Source organism: Felis catus, chromosome B4, assembly GCF_018350175.1.
Source record: "Felis catus isolate Fca126 chromosome B4, F.catus_Fca126_mat1.0, whole genome shotgun sequence".
NCBI classification, from domain to species: Eukaryota; Metazoa; Chordata; class Mammalia; order Carnivora; family Felidae; genus Felis; species Felis catus.
Window position 1 is genome coordinate 31,268,600 of NC_058374.1, and position 25,386 is coordinate 31,293,985.

Here is a 25,386-nt window from a genome sequence, read left to right on the forward strand (position 1 = left end):
CTCCCTCAAAATGTTTGGCTTGCTGAAATGATCCAGAGGGAGCAAAGGAAAATAATGGGAATATCATGTAGCTTTCTGAATAATTTTTCTTTTATTTAGCTCTAGAGTATTGGCTCCTTCAATTCCAAATTCCCCAGGCTTCTTTTGGCAGCCCGGGCCTTCCAGTAAACTCATTAAGCAGGTCCTTTTCTCTTTCTTGTCCCCTCCTCAGGTGTTCAAGTAAGCAGTCAATCATGCACTTCCATCTCTGCACGCAGATATAAGGAAACTTTCAACTTTTTCTAAATACGAAAAAAGAAATCACATCTGCTAATATACTTAAAAAAAATAAATGAACAACCCAAAACCCAGCTAGGAGTTTCCACAGGAGCACTAGAGACACCACAAAGAACAGGAAGAAATATGCCTTTTATTAGAAGTCTCATATGTACAGGGAAAGCTGTTTCTCACAGCTCAAGGAAGGCTGTAAGAAAAAGCTACTGTCATCCAAGGTCACTGTGCTTACATTGGTAACACCATTTAAACATTGCCACACATTATGAACACATAGAACCATTACACAGAAATGCAAAAGAGACACAGGTACGTGTGGACAGTTCACATATTTTCTAAAAACAAGTGGACACAAAAATACAATGTGCCAGTAAAAAAAAAAAAAAGGCATATCGGTACATGTCTTTTTTTGTTTGTTTTCTCTTTTTTTGTTAATACATGGTGTGCTGAGCTTTCATCTCAAGCTTTCTTCACATCGGGATTTGCAGGCACTTTAGCAACCCAGCCATGGTTCACAACACATGACGTTCAGACGGACAGCTGAAAACACAGGAGCAATCGAGGTCCTTGTGACCCCCACACACATTACAATATTGACATGAGAGCAATCTTTTGTTACCACTGTTTGGTGATATAACAGCTTTTCCCTTATCTGTCTTCGTTTTGTGGCAGAATTATCTAGTAGCATGGATGGCATCACCAGGCAGAGATACAGCATCTGGGTGTGCTAGACAAACGTGATTTCCAACTGACTTTAAAAACTGTAGCAAGCCGATGAGTTTTTAGAATCCCAAAACGACCGTCTGATTTATCTTTGTCTCACTCTATGCCCTTCCTGCCAACCTGTCAAACGAAAACTAATTAAAATAATTACTGGGATGTTGTGGGCCAGAAGCTCATCCTGGGAGAATTCTTTTCTTAGCTACCACCTCCCACGTCATGATATGCACAGGGCCGGTGGGCGGGCTCCATTCTTCCCCAACCAGAAGTCACTCCCTGTCCCTTGTCCCCCACACAGAGCTGCGCTGACTCAACACACGTGTCAGGAACATGACCGAACAAGTGTATTTATAAACACAGACTACAATGATCGCTTTATTGGTAATGTCGAGTTATAAGGCAGTTGCAAAAGGACCCCCATGATAACCAGACAGTGTTGGATATGGCTTAGCTTCTTTACTAGGATGAAGGAACTTTCCTGTTGCAAGGAGCTGGGAGAGAACAGGGAAAACCACACTGATTACAAAGTACCATAAATGACTGTGCTGTGAAGTACCATAAAGCCCCAATTTCTGGTGTATGTCACCCACTTTGATCCACCAGAGATTGGGATGTCACCTCACATCAAAGAAAACCGAAAGGGGAGAAGGAGGGATCGATATCACCTTCAACTTCAAGGTAATTTGTCACAAGTTGCAGGGGGCTGTAACATAAAGCCATGGACATCTCATGGGGGAGGTGAACATTCCTGGTACTCCAGAGAGGTGCAGAGCATGTGAATGCCTCGAACAGGTGATTGTCAGATGGTGGGAAATCCTTCCATGAAATAGACACTTGAGATATAGTGGCAAAGACATTAAGGCCTTCCATTTCTTCGCCCATACTGCTTAAAGGCACTGATACCAACAAACAGAAAAATTCCATAGTACCATCAAGGTTTTAAAAAAACTCCCAAAATACAAGTCTTCATAAGAAAATGTCCTTTATTGCATGACATGAAGCCTCCACTCTTCTCCTGTTCAGGAATAGAAGGGTTTCCCTTTCTCAGGAGTCTGGAGTCTGTTCAGCCTAGCGACCTGAGAAGGGGAGGGGGGCACGTCCTGCCGGAAGGGCCCCTTGGGAGGGGTGTAAGTGGGGTCCTGGACTTTCTTGTATGAGTCATAGTTGTTGAGCCCTTCAGGAGGAGGAGGCTGCTTCTTCATCTGTTGCTCTTTCCGCCTCTGTTCCTGGCGAAGGAGCTCCTGGGTCTCCAACATCACCCTGGCATTGAAGCCGTGCCCGCCCAGATAGCCGTTTCTGGAGCCCTGGTAGCTGGAGTATCTGGGGTTCTCCTTGGCACTCTGGAAGCCTTCCCCAGGGGGGTAGTTCTGCTCCCAGGAATCCTGGGACACAGAGCTGGCGTTTTTCCTGCTTTGCCTAGAAAAGCAAATCCCAAAGGTTAGTGTGAGGCTTGGGAGAAGGGGAGAGAGAGAAAGTAAAGGGAGAAAGGAGGTGGGGGAAGGGGGAAGTGGAATATGCATTTGAACCTCTCAACCAGTAGTGCTGCACTGCAATCATGTGTCAGGCACAGTGATGCGGGCTGGAGGATTAACACAGGACTGTCCTCAGCAAACAATGGCTAAACAGGAGAGAGCACTGAGGGCTTGGGTGGCTATCCAAAAGTAAGGGTCCTCCTTCTGTGTCTCCGTAGGCACTACTGATTCTACATAGGGTAACAGCACCTCCTGCAATTTAGACACACTGGCAAGACTCTCTACAGGGGTATTAGTGATCTGGCAGCTTCTACCCCAGCAGGAATTGCTCGTTTTAGAATGTTACAATTCAATCCTAAACAAGCAAAACAAATATTTTACACAGCTGCCACCATAATGCCTGAGACACTAGCTAATAGGAAGTACATGTAATGGATTACAATATGAGTTCAGTTATGAAAGATTTAAGTCTAGACTCCTATATGATTAAAAATGCAACAGGCAGTCCCTTAAAGTCCTGGCTTTCGAGATGTATATGTCAGCAACCGACACTCTCCAGCATATATGCTCATCAGGCCTGTAGAACCTGGGAAGTCTGTAAAGTAAGCACTATTTTCCTACACACCATACCCTCCCTGAAGGCAGGGATAACCTACTTAACTCCCATTCTGTCACTCCAGGATAGGGAAATAAATCAGAGCCATATAGAAATTTCTAAGTCTTATCACTTCTGCAATAAAGTTGCACATCATTTCAGGAAACATTATTGTTTTGAAACATCTTTAATTTACTATCAAGTCTCTAGATGCTTTTATGAATTTACAATAAGATTGGCTATGATAAAGTAAAACAATTTGTGCCAGAAAGGAAGACATGTCCTAATTTTTCGCCTTAAAAATGGAAGAGAGGAAGAGAGAATTGAGTAATAAAACAAAATATATTGCTCCATTTATCAATAAGAAAATCATTTGGCGACAGTATGTATTGCTCAGGCTTTCACATCAACACACACAACATGACAGGATGTTCAGAAAGACTCTGAAGGGAAAATGCGATCTATGCAGACACTGGGGCTCTCACAGGAATGAAGCATTTGCATTTTTGAACATTGAGAAGTGCCATCAGTATGGTTTGGGATGAAATCTCCCCATTTTCCACATGGCCTAAAATGTAGTTGGGGGTGTCCAGCATCACCTCTGGATATGACTGTGATTAACTGAACAGTGTCCACTACCTTTATCTGGTTCTCTTTTAATGGGAATCAGACCATTCGTACAATCAGCCCAGGCAAGAATCCTTAGATTTGATGGAATAGTTTATTTGCCTAAAGCACTGATTATCTTCACTTAAAAAGTCATAAATTAATCTGCCCAGGGACATGAATGATGGAAAGTGCCAGCACGAAACCAGGGATTTGACATTAATCATGAAACTTTAATTAAAACAACGAACTTGTTACTGATGTTACAGCAACAAAAGTGGAATTCCTTCATGGGTTAGTAATCAATTTAAAGATAACCAGAAGTAGGCCACAGAAATTTCACCTCTTTTTCATCCTTAGCCTACTGAGATCCACTAACCCTCTCCAGCCCCCAACCCCCAACTCTATAAAGCCCAAGGCTTCGCTCTATGGCTCTCATGCACTGTAAGCTGAGTTTTGAATCATTTCAGGAAGACAGAGTCTTTTTTTATTTAAACACATCAAGAAGTCACTAAAGGTTTGTTAGGGACAGAAATTATGATGATGTGAAAGAAGAATTTCTTGTAGCTAAAATTTTCTTCAAACTAAGCGGTCTAGAGGGAAGAAAGAAGACCTCACTGAGGGTTGAAGTAAGATATGTGGGGAAAGAACATATACACAGATACAGGTACACAAACACATATATACACATGTTTCCGTGGTAAGTGTGGTATCAACAAGCTCTCAATTAAGGAGAGGACAAGAAATGATCAGATCATAGAGAAACTCGAGAAAATAGCAGACAATGAAAGTTTTCTACATGATGCTTAGGTTCAGGTAGATAGAGATTCCAATCCTGTCTGCCACTTGCTGGCTGTGTGACCCCAGGAGGGTTATACTGTTTGGGCCCAAGTTGTCTCCCCTGTGAAACAGGCCAGATATCTAACCTCATAGGATACAGGGAAAAATAAGTGAAATAACACATGTAAAATGCTTAGAAAAGTGTGTCACACAGTAAATGGCTGACTAATGGGTGTTGGAAGAGTAGTTTGAAGGCAAAGTCACTTTGTCATCAAAGATTAGCCTCTGGGTTTTGGGAGACATCTTTGTGACCAACGGAAAACAATAAACAAAATATTAGCTTTCCAGGGTGCCTGGGAGGCTCAGCCATTAAGTGTCCGGCTTCAGCTCAGGTCATGATCTTGTGGTTCGTGGGTTCAAGCCCCATGTGAGGCTCTGTGCTGACAGCTCAGAGCCTGAAGCCTGCTTTGGGTTCTGTGTCTCCCTCTGTCTCTGCCCCTCCCCTGCTCATGTTCTGTCTCTCTCTCAAAAATAAATACTAAAAAAATTTAAATAAAAATTAAAAAAAATATTAGCTTTCCATCCTTTGTGAGAAGGATTGGGTAGAAATCAAGAAGCAGGGAGAGGCACCAAAGAATAACTGAAGAAGCTTCTCTAAGTGAAGACAACTCCACTTTCTGAGAGACTGGAAAGAAGCTTTTTACTGTCCCGTGATTGCTTAGTCAAAGGCCACAAATAACAACAGCAGCAATCTCTGTTCACTGAATTTCTTTATAACCAACACACAGGTATGTCTGGTCCTAGAATGAGCCTACTAGAGTTTTCTGAATCCACTCAGGGCAAATGCCCTGGTTTGGCAATAGCTATCACTTAATGATTGTAACTGCTTCCAATATGGCTTGAAGACCACCATCATGTAGACCATCATCTTACACCAAAGACCCAATGCCTCAGGAAAGCAAGTTAGTCACTAAGGTGAGGAGGACACAGAAGGATGAAGAAAGATATAAATACCAAGGCTGACAAGTTGACAAGCAGCTGAGAGACATAATAAATGGGCCTGGTGGGGAGACCATGTCTGGGTGAGGAAGACAGAGGGGAAGTGAGGTGTACACAGAGAAGTCTACCACCAACAGACGGGAAGCCATGGAGAAGGAAAGATGAAGAGCAAATGGAGAGTAAGCAGGAGAAGAAAAAATACATATATTTCATAAAGGATCTTCAGTAAGTCTTTCTATCAGTGACTATAACTGAACATGCTTCTACTCAGTTTTAGAGTTGCCTTTTGAACACTAAGTAATCTAGAAATTTTATAAGGATTAAAGAAAAGAGAGTAAAGAAGAAAAAAGAATAAGTAGTTTAGGAATAAAAAAAAATTAAAAAGGAACCCTATTCTGACTGAATATTAAGTGTGGGTCCTCTCAGGTCTCCTTTCCTCCCGAACTAGTGATATGACTTGACTAGCATCCCTTACCGACATTTCAAAATGTAATTTGAATTCCGTCTATAAGTTGGTTATTCACAGTGAGAATTTACACACCACTTCGGCTTGCATACGTCCCTTCAGTTCAGACCCCTTTCTCTAGTGCTACTGGTACAAAGTCTTGACCATTTGTTTTATTTTACGCTCCACTTTTCAAGAGAACTTCTGTTGTGTGTGAAGTCTTTTTGGTATTGGATGCCATACCAACTTGTTTAGACAAAACTCTGCTGTCAACATCTGAAAAGCAGAGGTCAAGCGTCTTTGAAGAATATCACGTCAGAAATCTGGTTTTGACTCAAGCCCATGTAGGTTCTTGCTATCTCCCTCTGAGCTCCTCTTTGGTCTTGTTACCTTCCTCCGGATCTCCGCACACAGCCTTTGTCAAGTGGTGCCTAAGCTGGGTGTGGCTCAGCATTCCTAAATCTTCCCACAAATATACACTCCCATCCAGAAACTGTTCTCTAAAGGCAGAGAACAGGCTGTAGGGACCTCCCAGACCTCTTGCCTGAAACAACTTTTTCATCGTGGGATTTCTGCTTTTGTCATATCAACACAGAATAAAATGCCTAGTAGTAATAAGAGGGCTACGCTGAACCCAGAGGGAGTTTTTGTTATTTAGGGAAACACTCCAGATGGCAGCAGTACCAGCAGCAGCAACCCTCCCTTCCATGAATTAGATCCTTCTAGCAGGTGCTTCAGAAGGGAGAAGGGGAGCGAGGAAGGGCAGCCTAGAGGAGGAGGTGGAAAAGACAGCGGAGCATCAGTTTGGAATATGGAGCTACCTGGGAACACGACCAGGAGAAAGTCAGTGATCCCTCTTTGCCCTCTTCCCCAGGACTGGGACCCTGGCGGTTCTTCTCACACCAGGCTGTGTACACTTCTGGGCCCTCACCCACCATCTCTCCCACTTCCCTTCCTCAGCCCTGTGCATTTCCCACCTCACTCCACCTCTTACATGTGCTTTCTGATATTTCTCCTCCATTTCTTATACTCTCAAACACAACTAAAATTTATGAAGTCAAACAATTTGCCAATCAAATAAGATCACAGCCCCTGCACAGGCAATGCCATTCGAATAGGCCGTGATGTGCTACTGACCGTCAGGTATGTCAATCCATCGACCTGATCACACTCATCCATCTGATGGAAAGCAAGCCAAACAGGCAGGGTGGAGGGATTTTATACAGAAGAACCTTTATGTATAATCCTGGAATGTTTCACATTTGATGCATGGGGCTGGTTCATACAGTGGCCTTCTTCCATATGCTAAGGGAAGTAGAGCGCAGAGAGGAACTTTGCACCTATACCCAATGACATTCCAGACTTGGGAACCAAAACCCTCGGTAGCAATGAGCCTTATGAAATCAGGGTTTAGGGAACAGGCAGGTGTGGGTTTGAATTCTGGCAGAAATTATGGACCAGCTGTGGGACCTTGGGGGAAGTTACTTAATTTCTCTGAGCTGCTTCCTTGTAAGACAACGTGTTCGAGGTCCTGTCCAGACCTAAATTTCAGTGACTCTTACCCAGAGTGGGCTAAATAAATAGTTATTCTCCTATGTGAAAGAAAAAAAGCAATTCTCTTATTTAAAAGAAAAAAAAAATTTAGTTTTCAAAGGAGATAGAGCTTTCTAGATGAAAAAAGAACAACTGAATGAACAATACTACAATACTAGTAAACTACCATTAGGAGAATGACGCTACTCATCCTGGTAGATTTTCATTCACACCCTCATTCCCTTGTCTGATCCACGTCAATGTAGCCAAGTCCCTCGCTGTTATTATAGGGATTATTTAACATTTACAGGGACTCATCCTTATTAAAAATTAGAAGCAAATCAAGACCACTTTTGTATAGGTCAGTCAAGTTTACACAGAGAAACATTGCTTCCACACTGCTCTGCTCAAAGTCAAAGCAATCTACTTGATACAAACATGGTAAGTGGATTTTTTCCACCAAAATGTTTTTGTCACCTGGTTTTGAAATAGAACAAATGCCTGTAAGAATTGTGATTATAGGAGTGAATCATAGGAAGTTTGGGAAGATGAGTATTTTTAAATAGGTACTTTTATTCTTCACTGTGCACGGAGGAAATACTCAGATGGGAAAAGGGTTATCATTTCAGGGTATTAGGGCTCGGTCACCTGAGTGCTCTCCAGGCCTTTGGCAGAGAACCCGTGGGGCTGAGGTACCTCCTTGGGGGGAGCCCGGCAGATACCACCCCCCCTCCCCCCCGCCCCGGGCTAGTCTGCTCATGAGGTGGGCATCCCTGGGACTCTGAGGATCCGCACTGAACAAGTGTAAGGATGGCGGGAGAGCAAGAGAGATCCTACCTGGGCACAGACCGTGGAGCACCGCCACCCCCCCACCCCCCCGTTTCACGGAGCTCTAGGTTTACACAGCATCACTCTAGTCACCCCACCAGCCAGGCAAAATAAGCATTAGCTTTCCATTTTTCAGATGAAGAACCCGTCCGGTCCGCGGCCACCTGGGAAGTAGCAGAACCAGTACCAGAGCCCGGGTGTGACCCCTCAGCCCGATGCTCCTATGGCAGATCATCTCGCTCGCGATTAGGGAGCTTGGGGGTGACAATGCCGGCATCTTCTGCCACACTTTTCTTTCTTCCGGGGGGCCTCTTTCCGGGGTCAGGCTGAGCAGCGCCCTCTGCCTGCCGGCTCCCGCAGGACGAGCGCGTGGAGGAGGGGCTTCCCGTGGGGCCGGGCTGGGACTTACCGGGGCAGGGAGCTGTACTGGCGCTGGGCCTGCTGGAACCCCTCGCGCTCCTCCTGCCGCTGGCGCTGCATCTGCACCTCCACCGACACCGAGTGCCTGCCGCTCTGCGCCGCCGCTCTGGAGTTGGGCTGAAGGGCAAAAATGCGACACGCTTAGCGAGAGAGGCAGTCTGGCTATCATGTGGCCGGTGGGCCTCATTCCGATTCTTAAGGATTGACCTAGAAACATGTTACAGATGTGGTGAGTTTTTAAAAAGCCAACTGCAGTTTTCCCAAGTGTGAGAAAAGAGGTTATCTATTTGCTTTTATGAGCCCCAAATACTCAAGCATCTTAAATTTTGATTATGGCTTCAGAATGGTCTGAAATTGAGAGGCCAACTTTTCTTTCTCTTTTATTTAATATTTACTTTTGAGGGAGAGAGAGAGAGAGAGCGAGCGAGCACAGGGGAGGGGTAGAGAAAGAAGTAAGGGACACAGGATCAGAAGCAGGCTCTGTGCTGAGAGCCGTAAGCCCGATGTGGGGGCTCAAACTCACCAGAAGATCATGACCTCAGCTGAAATCAGACCCTTAAGACTGAGCCACCCAGGTGCCCTGAGGGGTCAACTTTTCCAGTCTTCCTGATGGTTTGGTAAATACCAACATTAGACACCAGTTTGCATCCCCTGTATATCCAGCAAGTACAGGGGAGCAAGGCTCCTCAGGAGAGCATAAGATGCCAATGTCAAAAATAAATAAGTAAATAAATTTTGCTACAATAATTCACAGAAGTGGGAAAGTCCATGGGTGTGCACTTGCAAGTTGGCTGTGCTGGTGAATTTTCTCAGTGGTTACCTATTTTAGGCTAGCAGTAGGGCTACAATAGAACTCATTCCCCTTCTCCTAAAGGGTGATGGCTAAATTCTGAATGGAGATTCGTTGACACTAGGCACCGTTCGCCATGTATAGGTCTCCTCCAACCCAGGGGTGGCAGTCAAATGGAAACACTCATCAAAAGAATAAACCCTAACAGCTAACAGCTAACAGCTCCTTGAATTGGTTATGAGACAATACATTTTCCCTTACTTATTAGGAAATGGCATTTTTACCTAGGTTAATTATACCCTATAGAGAAATTTCTACTCCTTCTGGCTAAATACTTTGGTCAGCAGGTCATCCACTGATTGCTGCCTCTCAGCAAACTCAGATATTTGGTTGTGTATATTGTGCCATGCAGATCAAGCCCCTGTGGATGCTTCAGCTTCTCACTGACAGTTTTTAGCTTACCTTCTAGATCTGCCCTTTGAAAATGAAAGTTGGTCTGCTCAAAATAGACAACGATGCCTCTAACTCTACAAAATACCCAACAGTGGTTTATCGTAGCATCAGTGACATTCACTAAGTAATCCTTTTTGGCACTTGCTAACCTCTGCTCCCCTTTGTGTGACGCAACATTGTGCAATAGGCATATTCTGAATGAAGAATGCCTCTTAAAAACAAGCTATCGATTTTCTCTTGTAGACACCAATGGCAGACTTTGACTTGATAATAGTTTCCTAAAATAACAGTCTTTGCTTTCATTTGGAGAGTTGTAAGGTAGCATGTGGGCTTGTTACTTAAGGAGTGGCTCCTGTGGTTGGCTTTTGTGTGAACAGAAAGAAAGCATCATCTATTGTTCTCTTTCTGCCTGGCCAGCATTATCGTATTTGTGGGTAAGCAATAATAAGGATTATATGGGGCAAAAATTTCAAAGCATATGGGCATAGTCAGTGGGCATATTAAAAATATCCCGATACAAAAATAATGTGTGAAGAGATTAGGCTTTACAATACCCCAGTCTCTACTAGTGGATGTTTATAACCACACTCACTGGAACAAATGTGTGTTCTGAGACCCGCTCCACAACACCGTTCAAATAACACATCAGTGGTGCCTTGAGCGAGGAAAACACTTTGCCGAGTGAGTTCTGCTTATGTAAACAAAGCGTCAACCAATTGTTCATCAACTACATTAAAGAAGACAGACATTTTCTTCCATTACACTTGATGAGGCTGGCCAAAAAGAAAACTGAGCGGCTCTATTGTTCAGGGTGAGGCTTGGGAAGCTTGAGAGAAGCCACTGGACAGAGGGAAAGCAAAGCAAGAAAATACTACACAGTTTTCTTTCCACCCTCAAAAAGAACCACGTTTCCCTTTCCTTTTCACTCAGTATAAGCTATATACATGTGTCAAGCAGTCTTGAGAGATCTGGCATTCTGCAGCAGGATTTAGTAACGGGCTTCTTAAGCTCATGCTGTTCTGTGACACACTGCTTGTGGAGATGTGAAAAGAAAATGCAAGGTCTTGTAGACATTTCAGGTGTATTTTTAAGTTGTTTCTCCCAGAGGCCTGAAAATTTGATTCTGACAGAAAAAAAAAAGTTGAAAGGCTTTTGTTTCCTCAACTGTGTGTTTTCTGACACTGTGCACCTCAAACCTTATCCATGGCAAGGACCCAGTTGGATCTTGATGAACTCCAATAATAAAATTATCATCACACAGGATCTGAAAACTTAACATGTGTGAATGAGTTTGGTGTTGGCAAACTGACATATTTCATACTAGTCTGCCCACTACGATGACTTTTATTCCATTTCTTTTTTCAAAGCATGCAGAAGGGTAGGTTCTTAAGAAGAATTCCCCTTATCTTTAAGATGAAATGTTACTGAGCCACAGATCTCAAGGAAGATTGTATACATGACCAGCCTAGAGCAACACTGACGTAAGTTTATCCTGGCAAGTTTTATACTTGGCCCGAATCAAAAATAACCTGATTCATGACTTCAATGATGATCTCATAAAAATGTAAATTGTGGGAGCAGTATTATAATCGACAATCCTGACTTTTAAATACAGTGGTTTCCATCTCTATGGCAGAAATAGAATAATGTATCTGGAGTCCAAAATAATAAAAATAAAGAAATGAAGAAAGGTAATTTGTAACCCCAGGGAGAAGTTCATGTTTTCAAAAAGAACAGCATTAACAGCTACAACCACAAAGTAATATATATACAGGGAAACACACAGGTAAATTATAATTGTAATAATTCTGGAGATCAAGGGGTGCCTGGGTGCCCAGTCAGTTAAGCGTCTGACTTCAGTTCAGGTCATGATCTCACAGTGTGTGAGTTCGAGCCCTGCGTCAGACTCTGTGCTGACAGCCCAGAGCCTGGAGCCTGCTTCAGGTGCTGTGTCTCCCTCTCTCTGTCCCTCCCCCATTTGCATTTTGTCTTTCTCTCTCAAAAATAAATAAGCATTAAAAAATTTTTTAAAAATATTAATTCTGGATATCTGCCAGACAATAATAGCTCTGTTTTCAGAATACAAATCTCAGATGACCTGGCCTTGTTTATGATGAAATTTGTGACAAGCAATGACCTTTTAAGAAAAAAATTGCCAAGGCTGGCAGGGCCATAATAATGTAGAGGTAGTGAATAGAAATAAATACATGGTTATCTGTTACACAGTACACTGGAGGACCATGATATGTAAATTTCTTCATGGCTTATGTTTAAAGCCACAAGTGAAAACTATGCATGTTGCTTTTATAAATGAGCTGCAAAGTATTGGTCTCTATCATGATTATGGAGAGACAGTATTTATACAATACAAAAAATTATATAAAGTTTGGGAAAACTACACAATTTGGCTATCACTTATTAGTGTAAAACAAAATATCAAAAATCACTGGTGAAAACATAGTGTTTTCACCAGATTTCATTAACTAAACATTTTTCTCAGTTAAATAAAATCATTCTTATTTTTCCAAAATAAGAATATAAAACAAAACTGTTAAGACTAAAGAAAGAACAAAAATAACTATACAGCATACAAAGTGTCAGTACCATTTAGAGCCAGGAATATTGGAAGACTTTTAGACCTTAATCTATGAGTGTATGTGTCACTTATGAAATAAAACTCATTACTCTTTTATTAGCATTTATAGAAAATAATTTTTAAGTACTCTAATTTTTCTTCACATAGTGTGTAAGCATATGTGTGTGTGCACCTGTATATCTTCACATATACACACATATATGTACTATTCTTACAAATGATACTTTTGAGTGAGTTTTCTATTCAAAATGAATAAAATTTTCAAATTTTCACCTATGTTCAAGGGCACATATGGAAAACAAAAATAAGATACAAGTTCAACTGCTTTAGAGGAAAAGTGATGATAAAGATAATGATGGTGACAATAACTAAAAGGACACACATCCACCTGAGATTTGGAATTCCTATGTTGGCAATTCAAACTTGCTGTAACCCTAATATAAATTCCACATTCTGATAAAATGGTAATTTAAAGATTTGGTAGAGGGTAGGAAGACTTTTATGCCATTGAATCATGTAAAAAGCATAAACTGTTCACTCTGTTTAGAAGTGGCAACTGCTGGGGCGCCTGGGTGGCTCAGTCAGTTCAGCGTCCGACTCTTGGTTTTGGCTCAGGTCATGACCTCACAGTTCACGGATAGAGCCCCGATCTGGGCTCTACGCTAACAGCATGGAGCCTGCTTGGGATTCTCTCTCTCCCTCTCTCAAAATAAATAAATAAACTTAAAAAAAAAAAAGTGGCAACCACTAAGCTTGGTAATTATTCTGTATAGTAGATTCATTTACAACTTTTAATCAAAACAAAATTAACTTTTGTCTATACATCCTGCCTTCACAGCCTTCCACCTCTATCCCATCACACAAGATACTGTTACAACTATTGATCGAACTCTTGTGGGTTCTGAATGTTGAAAAGCCTAATTGCTACTAATGATGTGAGTAATGCTTGAAAAATCTGCAGAGCAAACCAGTTTCCCTCATAAAATTTTCATAAGTACATGTTTGTTTTTTACACACCGTTTGTCTTTCTCTCGTCTTTGCCAACCAGTGTTTGGATCTACTTTTCCCCCTCCTTAAACAGCAGGTATACTGAAAATTGCAGCTCTAAAAATAAGCCAGCCTTCTAGTGTCCCATGCTAATGATGACCAAAGGCAACTTCATTCATTTCTACTACCTGAGGTCTCTGCCGGTAGCACGGCCCATGGGTCTTGGAGCCTTCAGCTGGGAGATGGGTCATTGGAGCTAGAAGAAAGGGGTCTACTTTGCAGCAGCACAGAGGCTTTTGCCATGAGTAAAGGGTCCCTGTTTGCTTGCAGGAATGGCTTTCTCCAGGTTGATTTCCAAGGGAGGTGATTTCCACCCAGTTTGAACTGCAAAGCTATCAACCGAGAAGGCATTTTTTGAGTAAAGGCATGGAGCCCCACTATAAGGAAATTAAAGGAGATATCCTTGAAGTCTTAGGAGAGATGAAAACAAAAGGATAAGCATCATTTTCTCAAACTTCCCAGGTACAGGGAAGGCAATCCAGGGGTTCAGGGTGGCTGTGTACTACAGACTGGCTCTCTAATTAAAGCAGACAAAACCCTAAAAAAGGGAAGAGGAGCCATTAAAAGTCCCAGACAGAAAAATGGAAAAAAGGACAGACCTTTTTTTTTGTTGTTGTTTAAAGACAGACAGCTGGGAAGAAAGCTTGGGGGAGAAGAGGGTATTCACATCGCAGAGGATCAATTTTCCATCTGAAGGACTAAACTACTTTGAGTCACTACCAACCCGGGATGGAAAGGATTTAGCAATATAGCTATTAAAGGCTCCATTATCCCATCTATCAACCGCCTCAGCCAGCAAGTCTCCTTGTGGGCAACACTCAGGTATCTGCAAAGTTTTAACAGCATACTGTACTTATGTCTGCAGCGTGCAATTTAATTCTTTTAAAAGCAACACTAAGTTCTGTCCATATCTGAGCTCTGTGATAATAACCCTAACCTCAGCTATTGTTCCATTATCTTAAGAAAGATTTAAAGCAACTTGCTGCTTTATTTATGCTGCACCTGGCATTACATGGTGAAGAAGTTGCTTTTTCTCCTCTCCTCCTCCTCCTCCTCCTCCTCCTGTTCCTCCTCCTCCTCCTTCTCCCCCTCCTCCTCCTCCTTGTCATCGTCGTCCTCCTCCTCCTCTTCTTAACCAACTTGGGAGAGAATGCACTTCAGTTATGGAGCTAAGGGAATTTCCCGGGCCTCTGCTCATCTAAAGACCCTTTGTGCCACAAATCAGCTCCCTCAGGCCCAAACATTATTTTGAACAAAAGCCCAGGAACAGGTGCATTCCACACTGCTAGGGTTTAGGGAGAACATTTTGAAAATGGATGAACTGAAAAGGGCTACTTGGATGAATTTTCTGCAGCATCCCTCTCTGTATGTAAAGTAATTGGCTCGGATCTTCTATATGATACATCTGGTCACACTTTGTGTGTGGCATTTCCAACAAGCATGACAATTTCAACTAATATGGACTAAGAGGGACACACAGCTTGAAGACAAATATCTGGTTCCTTACAACTAAAATGATTGCAAACCATTCCAATGGGTGAGATCATAGTCTCATCCTTTCCAAACAGACTGACCTTTTAAGGTCAGAATACACAGAAAAAGAAAAAAAAAAAAAACTAAGATACTCAAAGCTCATTTTGTAAAACAGATAATAAAAACCATAGACTCAGCTACATTTTGAGGCTCTTATTGAGGCGGACAAAACCTTATTAAGGCAACAAGGAGAATTGGTATGAAAGTTAATACACTAAGTAGAATTATAGTCACTTCAAGCTCATTTATATGATCAGTAGAAAGGAGAAAAAACAGCAAGATCCCAATTGTTTGAAAATTAAAAAAAAAAAGAAGAAAGAAAAAGAAAAGGTCAACTTCTGACCCACAATTTAGGAAATTATTCCATTCCTAAAGTAATCAGCCTGTCATCCAAATAATTCCCTGCTCACTCATTACAGGAAATGATAATACAAGCCAAGTGCTCAGTCTAAAGTTGCCTTGGCATTTTGATATACAACAATTTGGCCTATGACCTTTTGTAGGTGAGTTTCTGGATGTATAAGATTTTCTCAAACATTTTTCCTAACATGATTGTTCATATTAAGTAGCTGGCATGGGAATGTATGCCAACATATTCACCACCCCCATTAGGAAAAAAAAATCATATAAGGGGACCAAAATGGATATCAAATCATTTCTACATCTCCCAATGAACAATATCTACAGCTAAGAAGTAGGAAATGCTCATTTAGTCTCAAACTTGGACATTTCACATGTAGATACAATGTCACCAGCCAGAAAAAAAAAATCCCATCAATCTTAGTTCCCAAATATATGTTTCTCTCTTTCTCAAAGTTATGTATTTAAAATATATTCCAAATTTAACGAGGTGTTCTTTCCTTTCCTTTCCTTTCCTTTCCTTTCCTTTCCTTTCCTTTCCTTTCCTTTCTCTCTATATGGAATGCTTCATGAATTTACATGCATCCTTGTGCAGGAGCCATGTTACTCTTCTTTGTATCCCTCCAATTTTAGGATATGTGCTCCCAAAGCAAGCACTGAGGTCTTCTTTCAGGACTTTCCTAACCACCCACAATTTATTTGGGCATGGTTCCTCTGTGTTTAATACTCCATGTATACCTGTATCATAAACTGTACAAAATATTCTTTTCTGTTGTATCAGCTCGACTGTAGGGCTCTAAGGATATTCTTTCTTCCCCATCTTTGTTCTCTAGCACCAGACACACTGACTGAACATAGTAAGCACCCAATACATCTGATCAATTAGATAACTAACTACACAGCAATGCTGCAAATATGCTGGTTTGAAATCCACATTCCCAGGCAAAGTCAGGTGGCATTCCACTGCTCCTCATGGTATGGTATGGAGACTGAGAAAACCCCTGCAGGGCCTTGCAGGCTAGAACTCTGTGTTTGAGAACCATTTTCATATATACTTGCTTTTCTCCTTCTGGTAGCCACTGTACTCTTTCCTCTTTTCAGCCTTTCTGTGCAAAAATACATTGCTAGGGATGTTTACCACACATCAAAAAAGAATCCTGCTTCAAGTCAATCAACATGATATATCATATCAATAAGAAAAAGGATAAAAAACATATGATCATTTCAATAGATACAGAAAAAGCATCTGATGAAGTACAACACCCATTCATGATAAAAAACCCTCAACAAAGTAGGTTTAGAGGGAACATACCCTAATATAATAAAGACATTCTATGAACAACCCACAGCAAACATCATATTCAATGGGGGAAAACTGACACCTTTTCCCCTAAGGTCAGGAACAAGACAAGGATGGCCATTTTTATTCAGCATAGTACTGGAAGTCCTAGCTACAACAATCAGACAACAAAAAGAAATAAAAGCATCCCAGTTGGTAAATTAGAAATACAACTTTCACTACTTTCAGATGACATGATACTATGTATGGAAAACCCAAGATTCTCTCCCTCTGTCTCTCCCTACTCACGCTCTCACGCACACTCTCTCTTTCTCTCTCTTAAGAAAAAAAAAAAAAGAAAAAGAAAAAAAGAGAAGAAAAAATAAAATCCAATAGACCCTTCCCAAAAGCTATGAGAACTGATAAATGAATTCAGTAAAGTCACAGTATACAAAATCAATGTATAGAAATATGCTGCATTTCTAAACACTAATAATGAAGTCACAGAAAGAGAAATTAAGAATACAATCCCATCTGCAATTGCACCAAAAACAATACCTAGGAATAAACTTAATTAACAAACAGGTAAAAGACCTGTACTCCAAAATTATAAAACATTGATAAAAGAAATTGACGATAATACAAAGAAATGGAAAGACATTCCATGCTCATGGATTGGAAGAACAGATATTGTTAAAATGTCCATACTACCCAAAGCAATCTACACATTTAATGCAAACCCTGTCAAAATACAATAACATTTTTCATAGAATGAGAACAAATAATCCTTAAATTTGTATGGAACCACAAAAGATCCTGAATGGTCAAAACAAGCTTGAAAAAGAAAAGTACAACTGGAGGTATTACGATTCCAGACATCAACTTATATTATAAAACTGTAGTAATCAAAACAGTATGGTATTGGCACAAAAATAGACACATAGAAATGTAACAGAATAGAAAACCTGGTTGTAAATCCGCAATTATGTGATCAATTAATCTTCAATGAAGCAGTAAAGAATATCCAATGGGGAAAAAGACAGTCTCTTCAACAAATGGTGTTGGGTAAACTGGACAGCAACATGCAGAAGAATGAAACTGGACCATTTTCTTTCACCATACACAAAAATAAACTCAAAAGGGATTAAAGACCTAAATGTGAAAACTGAAACCATAAAAATCGTAGAAGAGAGCTCAAGCAGTAATTTCTCTGATATTGGTCATAGCAACATTTTTCTAGATATGTGTCCTGAGGCTAGGGAAATAAAAGCAAAAATAAACTACTGGAACTATAAAAACTATTTTATCAAAATAAAAAGTTTCTGCACAGCAAAGGAATCAACAAAACTAAAAGGCAATCTACAGAATGGGAGAAGATATTTGCAAATGACATATCTGATAAAGGGTTAGAATCTAAAATATAAAAAGAACTGATGCAATTCAACATCCCAAAACCAAATAATCCATTTTAAAAATGGGCAGAAGACATGAACATTTGGCCAAAGAAGACATCCAGATGGCCAACAGACACATGAAAAGATGCTCAACATCACTTATCATCAGGAAAAATGAAAATCAAAACTCAGACCTGTCAGAATGGCTAAAATAAACAACACAAGAAACAAGTGTTGGCAAGGATGTGGAGAGAAAGGAACCTTGTTACTGTCGGTGGGAATGCAAACTGGTACAGCCACTGTGGAAAATAATATGGAGATTCCTCAAAAAGTTAAAAATAGAACCACCTTACGATTCAGTAATCACATTACTGGGTATTTACCCAAAAAATACAAAAACACTAATTCAAAGGGATACATGCACCCCGATGTATCTATTGCAGCATTATTTACAATAGCCATATAATGGAAGCAGTCTAAGTGTCTATCAACTGATGAATGGATAAAGATGTGGTATATATATAATGGAATATTACTCAGCCATAAAAAGGAATGAAATCTTGCCATTTGCAACAACATGGATAGAGCTAGAGAGTACAATGCTAAGCAAAATAAGTCAGAGAAAGATAAATGCCATATGATTTCATTCCTATGTGGAATTTAAGAAGCATAACAGTTTAAGAAACATAACAAATGAGCAAAGGGGAAAAAAGAGACAAACTAAGAAACAGACTCTTAACTACAGAGAACATCCTGATGGTTACCAGAGAGGAGGTAGGTGAGGAGATGGGTGAAATAGGTGATAGGGATTAGGAGGGCACTTATTGTGATGAGCACTTGATGTTGTATGAAAGTGTTGAATCTCTGTCTTGTACACCTGAAACTAATATAACACTGTTTGTTAACTATACTGGATTTAAAATAAAAAACTTAATTAAAAAAAAAAAAAGAATCCTGCTTTAGGAAAGCTGGTAGGAAGAGATTAAGTCAATTATGGCAAACAATATAAGTAGATTAACATAATTCTGTCATGTTGTTACATGGGAATGACTCAATTTACTTGATCGTCTAAAAATAAATGTTTTAGGGGCACGTGGGTGGCTCAGTCGGTTGCGTGTCCGACTTCGGCTCAGGTCATGATCTCATGGCTTGTGTTGACAGCTCAGAGCCTGGAGCCTCTTCAGATTCTATGTCTTTTTCTCTCTCTCTCTGCCCCTCCCCTGCTCACACTCTGTCTCTGTCTCTGTCTCTGTCTCTGTCTCTGTCTCTGTCTCTGTCTCTCTTTCTCTCTCTCTCAAAAATAAACATTAAAAAAAATTTTAACTAAATAAATAAAAATAAAAATAAATGTTTTAGAAAAACAATACCTTTAATAGTAACGTTGTTGCAGAAACACAATTAGAGATTTTTTAAGGTATTATATCTGCTGAAGTTCTTATATAACCTCTGAAAGTTAGGCTAGGATCGACTTCATGGGGAGTTTTTACTCTTGGATGGTGGTTTCATATGGCCAGTTGGCTGCTCTAGGCTCCTCCTTCCTCACCTGAACAGAGGCAAAGTCCTTCAAACTAGTACTGCTTTTCCCATTTTTCCATCTTCTCCTTTCTCAAAATTATCTTCCACAGACCCCAATTTGGTCACTAAGCCCCTTAATCAAAACGTTTATAGGTTTCTGCCCTTGTATAGAGTATATTGAGGGTGTTGGATTTTAGGAGTAAAAAGGACCTCAGAGATTATTTAACTCTAGATCACTGCTTCTCAAAGTAACATGCTTCAGAATCACCCCTCCAGGGCTTGTTAAAATACAGATTCCTGGGCCTCACCCAGATCCAGGAGGTCTGAAGGGAGCTCCAGGTGATGCTGATGGTGCTGGTCTGTGGACCACACTCGGAGAAGCTCTACTTGTATTGCTTTACCTGACACATTCAGCTTTCTCTTAAATTTTCATTATAACAAAGGGTTTAATAACTGACACTCAACCATCTACTCTAAGTCTCTTGGTTTAACATACAAGAAAACAGTCCTGAAGAGCTAGGTTGCCTGGCCAGTGGGCCAGTGTTCTGTCCTCATACCATCTTTCTTCAGCCTTCCAATCTAGCATTGAAGGCTCCGACTACATTTCTACCTTTATCTCTCCTTCCCTACAATATAACCGACCTCTCAGTTCTGTGGCAGTTGGGTCCATACCCTTTCCAAAATAAATCAGGATCTTTTTTTTTTTTTTTTAACTGTAAGCCTTTTCTAACACTACTCTTCCTTCTAACCTACCTTCCCATATACCTAATGTAATTATAATCCCAACATTTTGAACTGAACTCATTAACTCTTTGGACCTTAATCTCTGTTCTCTCAGGAACTCACATGGATGGCATATCTTTGACCTCAAATCATCATGAACTGTCCCACCTCCAAGATCCAGGAGTCCAAAAAATATATTGTTTTGACTACAGCCCCTAGGCTTTCGAACCCCTAGAGTACTGACCCTTCTTGCATCCTCCCATGCAATTAGGATATACGTCCCTGAGCTGTACTCACCATCCTACCCAGAGTGGGTGATGCTCCACCTGCCTCTTCCCCAGGCCTCCAGAGTACCTTCCTTGACTTTCTGCCATGTCTGACTCGTTAATCCCCATTGCAGAAGTAATCAAAAAATTATTTTTCTATTCCCTCTAAGCATTTTTAGCTATGGTCACATTACCATGTTGATCACTAATACTCTCAGCTAGAATTTCCTATCTCAAGTAGCCTGTATGTTCATGTCTAATTGAGTCTCCCTCAAGTTTCCAAAGATATTCTTCAAAATTCCCATCATCGGGGGCACCTGGGTGGCTCAGTCGATTAAGTGTCTGACTTTGGCTCAGGTCCCGATCTTGCAGTTTGTGGGTTTGAGCCCCATGTTGGGCTCTGTGCTGACAGCTCAGAGCCTAGAGATTCTGTGTCTCCCTCTCTCTCTGCTACCTTGCTCATGCTCTGTCTCTCTCTCTCAAAAGTAAATAAACAATACTTTTTTTTTTAATTCCCATCATCTCTAACACCCCCAAACCTACCCCAATGCTTCTCATTCTCAGCAGTGCCATCATCTCCAAGACAAAACACAAGAACAGAAAGAGCACAAGTCTGGGGCTGGACTGGGGAGGATTAGCAAGCCACACTGTGGAATTTGGACTCTCTCTCTTGGGCATTGAGAAGCCATTCAGAGTTCTGTTTTAGAAAAATCACTCTGGGGAGCCTGGGTGGCTCAGTCGGTTAAGCATCCGACTTTGGCTCAGGTCACAATGTTACATTTTGTGAATTCAAGTCCCATGTCAGGCTCTGTGCTGACAGCTGAGAGCCTGGAGCCTGCTTTGGATTCTGTGTCTCCCTCTGTCTGCCCTTCCCCTGATCTCTCTCTCTCTCTCTTAAAAATGAATAAACTCCAAAAAAAAAATCACTCTGATGGCTGTGAGGAGGATAAACTAGAACAGGGATATGGGCAGATAAATAAGAGGGATTCAACAAATACACAAAGGGGATAAGGGAGAATAAAGAATCAAGAATTGCTTAATACTGTACTTTGTGTATAGTAGATACACAATAGACATGTGTTGAACTAATTTATTCTGGCTCCAATTCTGAGGAAAATGTATATAGAAAAATATTTACTAAACTTTAAAAAAAAAGTGCATAGCTGAGAGCAAGAATCCTTTTGCTATGTCTTGTCATAAGGCGAATAAAACTGATTATGCAATGGACAGATGGTGCAACAAGATATAAAATGAAATTAGCAATGATGCAACCCAGATGGAAATGAGGGAAAGGTCAATATGTTAAAGGTCAAAGGAATTTGGCTCCATCTTGTCTTGTTTCATAAAGGGCTAAGGTCACAGCTTGGGGGCTCTTACTGCAGGGAAGTTGTCAGACTATTCGCTGTGCTGAAGAACCAAATACTCACCCAGGGTTGTTCAAAGCTATAGGTACGTCGCCGATCTTCTACATCTTCATCCTGCTTTGCTTGCTGAAATTCTTGCCGTAGACGCTGTATCCGATCATGGTTGCTAGGAGTTGATCTGTTGCTAAAAGAGAGAAGGGGCAAGAATGAACACCCTTCAGAGATACAATCTGTGAATGGCAGTTGCTAGGGAAAAAAAAAATGGCAGCTTGCTTTGAGAGGACACTGTTTAAGAGGAAGTGAATTTATAAAACAATATTTGGGCATTTAAGAGAAGTTTTCATTTTGTTCTTATGATTAAGACTTACTGAAGTTATTTCAGGCAGATATTCAAGAGGGCAAGCGGTATTTTTAGACATTCCTTTTTTATGCGGTATTTTAAAAGCCTCATTTCCTTTCTGTAATCTGACAAGGTGTTGGCAGCCAAATTTTTTTGGAAAGGACATTGCATTACAAATCAGAAATACCAGGGTCCTGTCCTAGCTCCTCCACCTTCTTAGACGAAGGCACTTAATTTGAGTTGTGGGATTTTTTCATACATATGAAGTGGACATAATAATCACTTTTTCTCTGAATATCATACTTGCAACAATCAAGTAAGGTGACAGCATACACTGTAGCCTTACAAATGTGCAGTATTGTTTTCGTAATGCCATGATACAAAGTTCCTATTTAGGAGTTATCAAAGGTCTATACACAAAATGCAGTTTCTTACAGCATAAATGAAAAGCATTTTAAAAATAACTTTGGATGGTAGTTGGATTTCATCAGTTATTTAATAGTAATGTTGCTTTTTTTTTTTTTTTAAGTAGGCTCTGCCCCCAGCATGGAGCCCAATGCCAGGCTTGAACTCATGACCCTGAGACCAAGAACTGAGCTGATATTAAGAGTCAGATGCTTAACCGACTGAGCCACCCAGGTGCCCCTGCCGCCGCCGCTGCCTCCTTCTTCTCCTCCTCCTCCTCCTCCTCCTCCTCCTCCTCCTCCTCCTTCTTCTTCTTCTTCTTCTTTTATAGTGTTAATGTGTTTTATCCTCACCAAAAGCTTGTAAGATAGGTACAGATGGTAGTATTTCTCTCTCTTCCACACACACGTGCGTGCACATACACGTGTAGAAACTGACATCCAAAGAAAATAAGTGACTTGTTTGAGGTCTCTCAGCTGACCAATGGGGAGGCGAGGCTGGAATCTAGATTATTCTGGTGTCCAGTCCAGCCCTCATTTCACTATGCCATGTTGTATCACTTAGTAAAACATAGATCAGACTCCAAAGCCCCTGCTTTATAAAATCATACAGATTTTAAACACAGTATTTTGCAAGAGTTGTAGAGACGGCCAAAATCAATCTTAAATCTCATGGCACTTTTGGTCTATGTTACTCCCTGAGGACTAAGGCGTATCCTATCAGGGGATTTATTCAAGCGTATTAGGCACATGCTGTCTCCCCAAGAAAACATCAGACTCCTTGAGGACAAGAATCAAGCCTTATATTTATCATATATACCCTCCAAAATGCTAGCAGAATGGGGAGCTGTAAGCTATTAGAAGAGCAGGTCTCTTCATTGAAAACATGTTGCCCTGGTTATTTGGTGTGAATCTGAATTTTTCTGGCTGCCCACCCTCCTGGGTAATGTAATTTGAGAGATGTGGCTTGTAAAGAGAAAGTCTGTCATAGTAGAGTATATAAAAATCTCAAATTCATATATGTCTTGACATAATTCTATGCCTTTTGAAGAATTCCAAAGACTTAAAAATCGCAAATTGAAAATATTTGCATATAGAACCACAATATTAATGTCTTCCAAGAATATGGGATAATCATTTAAACTATGGGGTAGATCCCTATCACCTTTATGTTTCTATTAATTTCATTAGAGCTTCTGGAACATCCTGTCAATACTTTCAATTTGATTATTTTCCCAGTCAATAAAAGCTTGCCTTCCCTTTGTTCTTCCGACAAATATTTTGAACTGATTGCCCTAAGAACATTAAAGGTTAATGGGCCTATAAAATGTGCTACTTGGCATGATGCTTCAGTCTACATTTGTATACAGCTTAAAAGTGCCCTCCATACTCTTAAGCAGGTTGTTACTGGCTTTTACTTTTTTTTTTTTACTGTTTAAAATTTTTTGTTTATTTATTTTTGAGACAGAGAGAAACAGAGCATGAGTGGGGGAGGAACAGAGAGCGAGGGAGACACAGAATCTGAAGCAGGCTCCAGGCTTTGAGCTGTCAGCACAGATCCCGATGCAGGGCTTGAACCCACAAACCATGAGATCATGACCTGAGCCGAAGTTGGACGCTTAACCAACTGAGCCACTCAGGCGCCCCAAGGTTGTTAATTGGCTTTTAAAAAACATATATGGCAGCTTATAGTTTTGAACGCAATGATTTTCAATAAAGGCTTCTCAATGTTAACACCCAATCTCTGGAACTCCTTGCTTTCCATGTGAAACAGTGGTAGTATAGGCATGAAGACAGTTCATAAGACAGGAAAGTGAGCATTCATTAACCTCATTGCCATTTCTCCAAATGTGCCTTTTTTGTTCCTGGAATACTTCTTCATAGCTTCTAACAGAAGGATTATAGGAAGCTTGACTGAAGAAGTATTTTATAGGTCTAACCAGAAATATTTCCTATTATTTTCATGTACCATTGCGAATTTTAACCCTATAATTATTAAGTTCATGAAGTCCAAGCCATTGATGAAAATTGATGTCCTACTATTTGTAGTTAATTTAAAGTGCAAATCTCCCAACAAGGGAAGTTGACCCAGTGTCCTTAATTCTAAATTCTGGTGACCTTGATGTTTTTCACAGTATAAGCCAAGTTCTGGAAGTCACTTTTGCCCTTATTTCAAATCTCAGCAGCTGGTGATACACTGCTTCACTCTCTTTTCTTTTGCTTCCTTTCTTCCTCTGCTCTAGAGAATGGCAACCAACTTGCCTAAGACTAGCAAAGCCACTCTAAGGGCTGAAATTGAAAAACAGGCTGCAATGGTTTTCATGATTGATGATGACTTCCAAAGACTGGGAGACCATCAAGCATCCTTGGGGGACACCAGTTGGCAGTCTGAAGGTGAAATCCTGGCTTCAAGAATGAAACCATTGCAACTGCTCACTCTGTTTCTCAGGCCAGTCTACAACAGGCCAATAATTCACATTTGGACTTCTAAAGTTCTTGGTTAGCTCTTCTGCCAAGACAGCCAAAGGAAATTTTAAATATTCATTAGCATTAGTGGCTAATCCCTACACATCCCAATCAACTTATATTTAGGTTCGTTGCCAACTTCCAGTTGCTCATTATTTTTGTGTGTGTGATGAATATAATAAAGA

General features: G+C 40.7%; 1 protein-coding gene and 1 non-coding gene across 19 annotated transcripts in view; both read right to left on the reverse strand.

The window, feature by feature from the left end:
* Window positions 1-389: 389 nt before the first annotated feature.
* The window catches only part of PARD3 (par-3 family cell polarity regulator), a 678,503-nt gene continuing 653,506 nt past the window's right edge, over window positions 390-25,386 (reverse strand). For all 18 annotated transcript variants that reach the window (XM_045061110.1, XM_023256519.2, XM_023256518.2 and 15 more), the window contains 3 exons: window positions 22,055-22,175; window positions 8,661-8,788; window positions 390-2,409 (listed from right to left, as the gene is read on the reverse strand). In XM_045061110.1, coding sequence (XP_044917045.1) covers window positions 2,013-2,409; window positions 8,661-8,788; window positions 22,055-22,175 — 646 coding nt within the window. In that variant the 3' untranslated portion in view covers window positions 390-2,012. The remainder of the gene's footprint in view (window positions 2,410-8,660; window positions 8,789-22,054; window positions 22,176-25,386) is intronic.
* Window positions 16,002-16,107, reverse strand: LOC111561539. Its single transcript, XR_002744188.1, has one exon. It is a non-coding gene; the product is annotated as a U6 spliceosomal RNA (small nuclear RNA).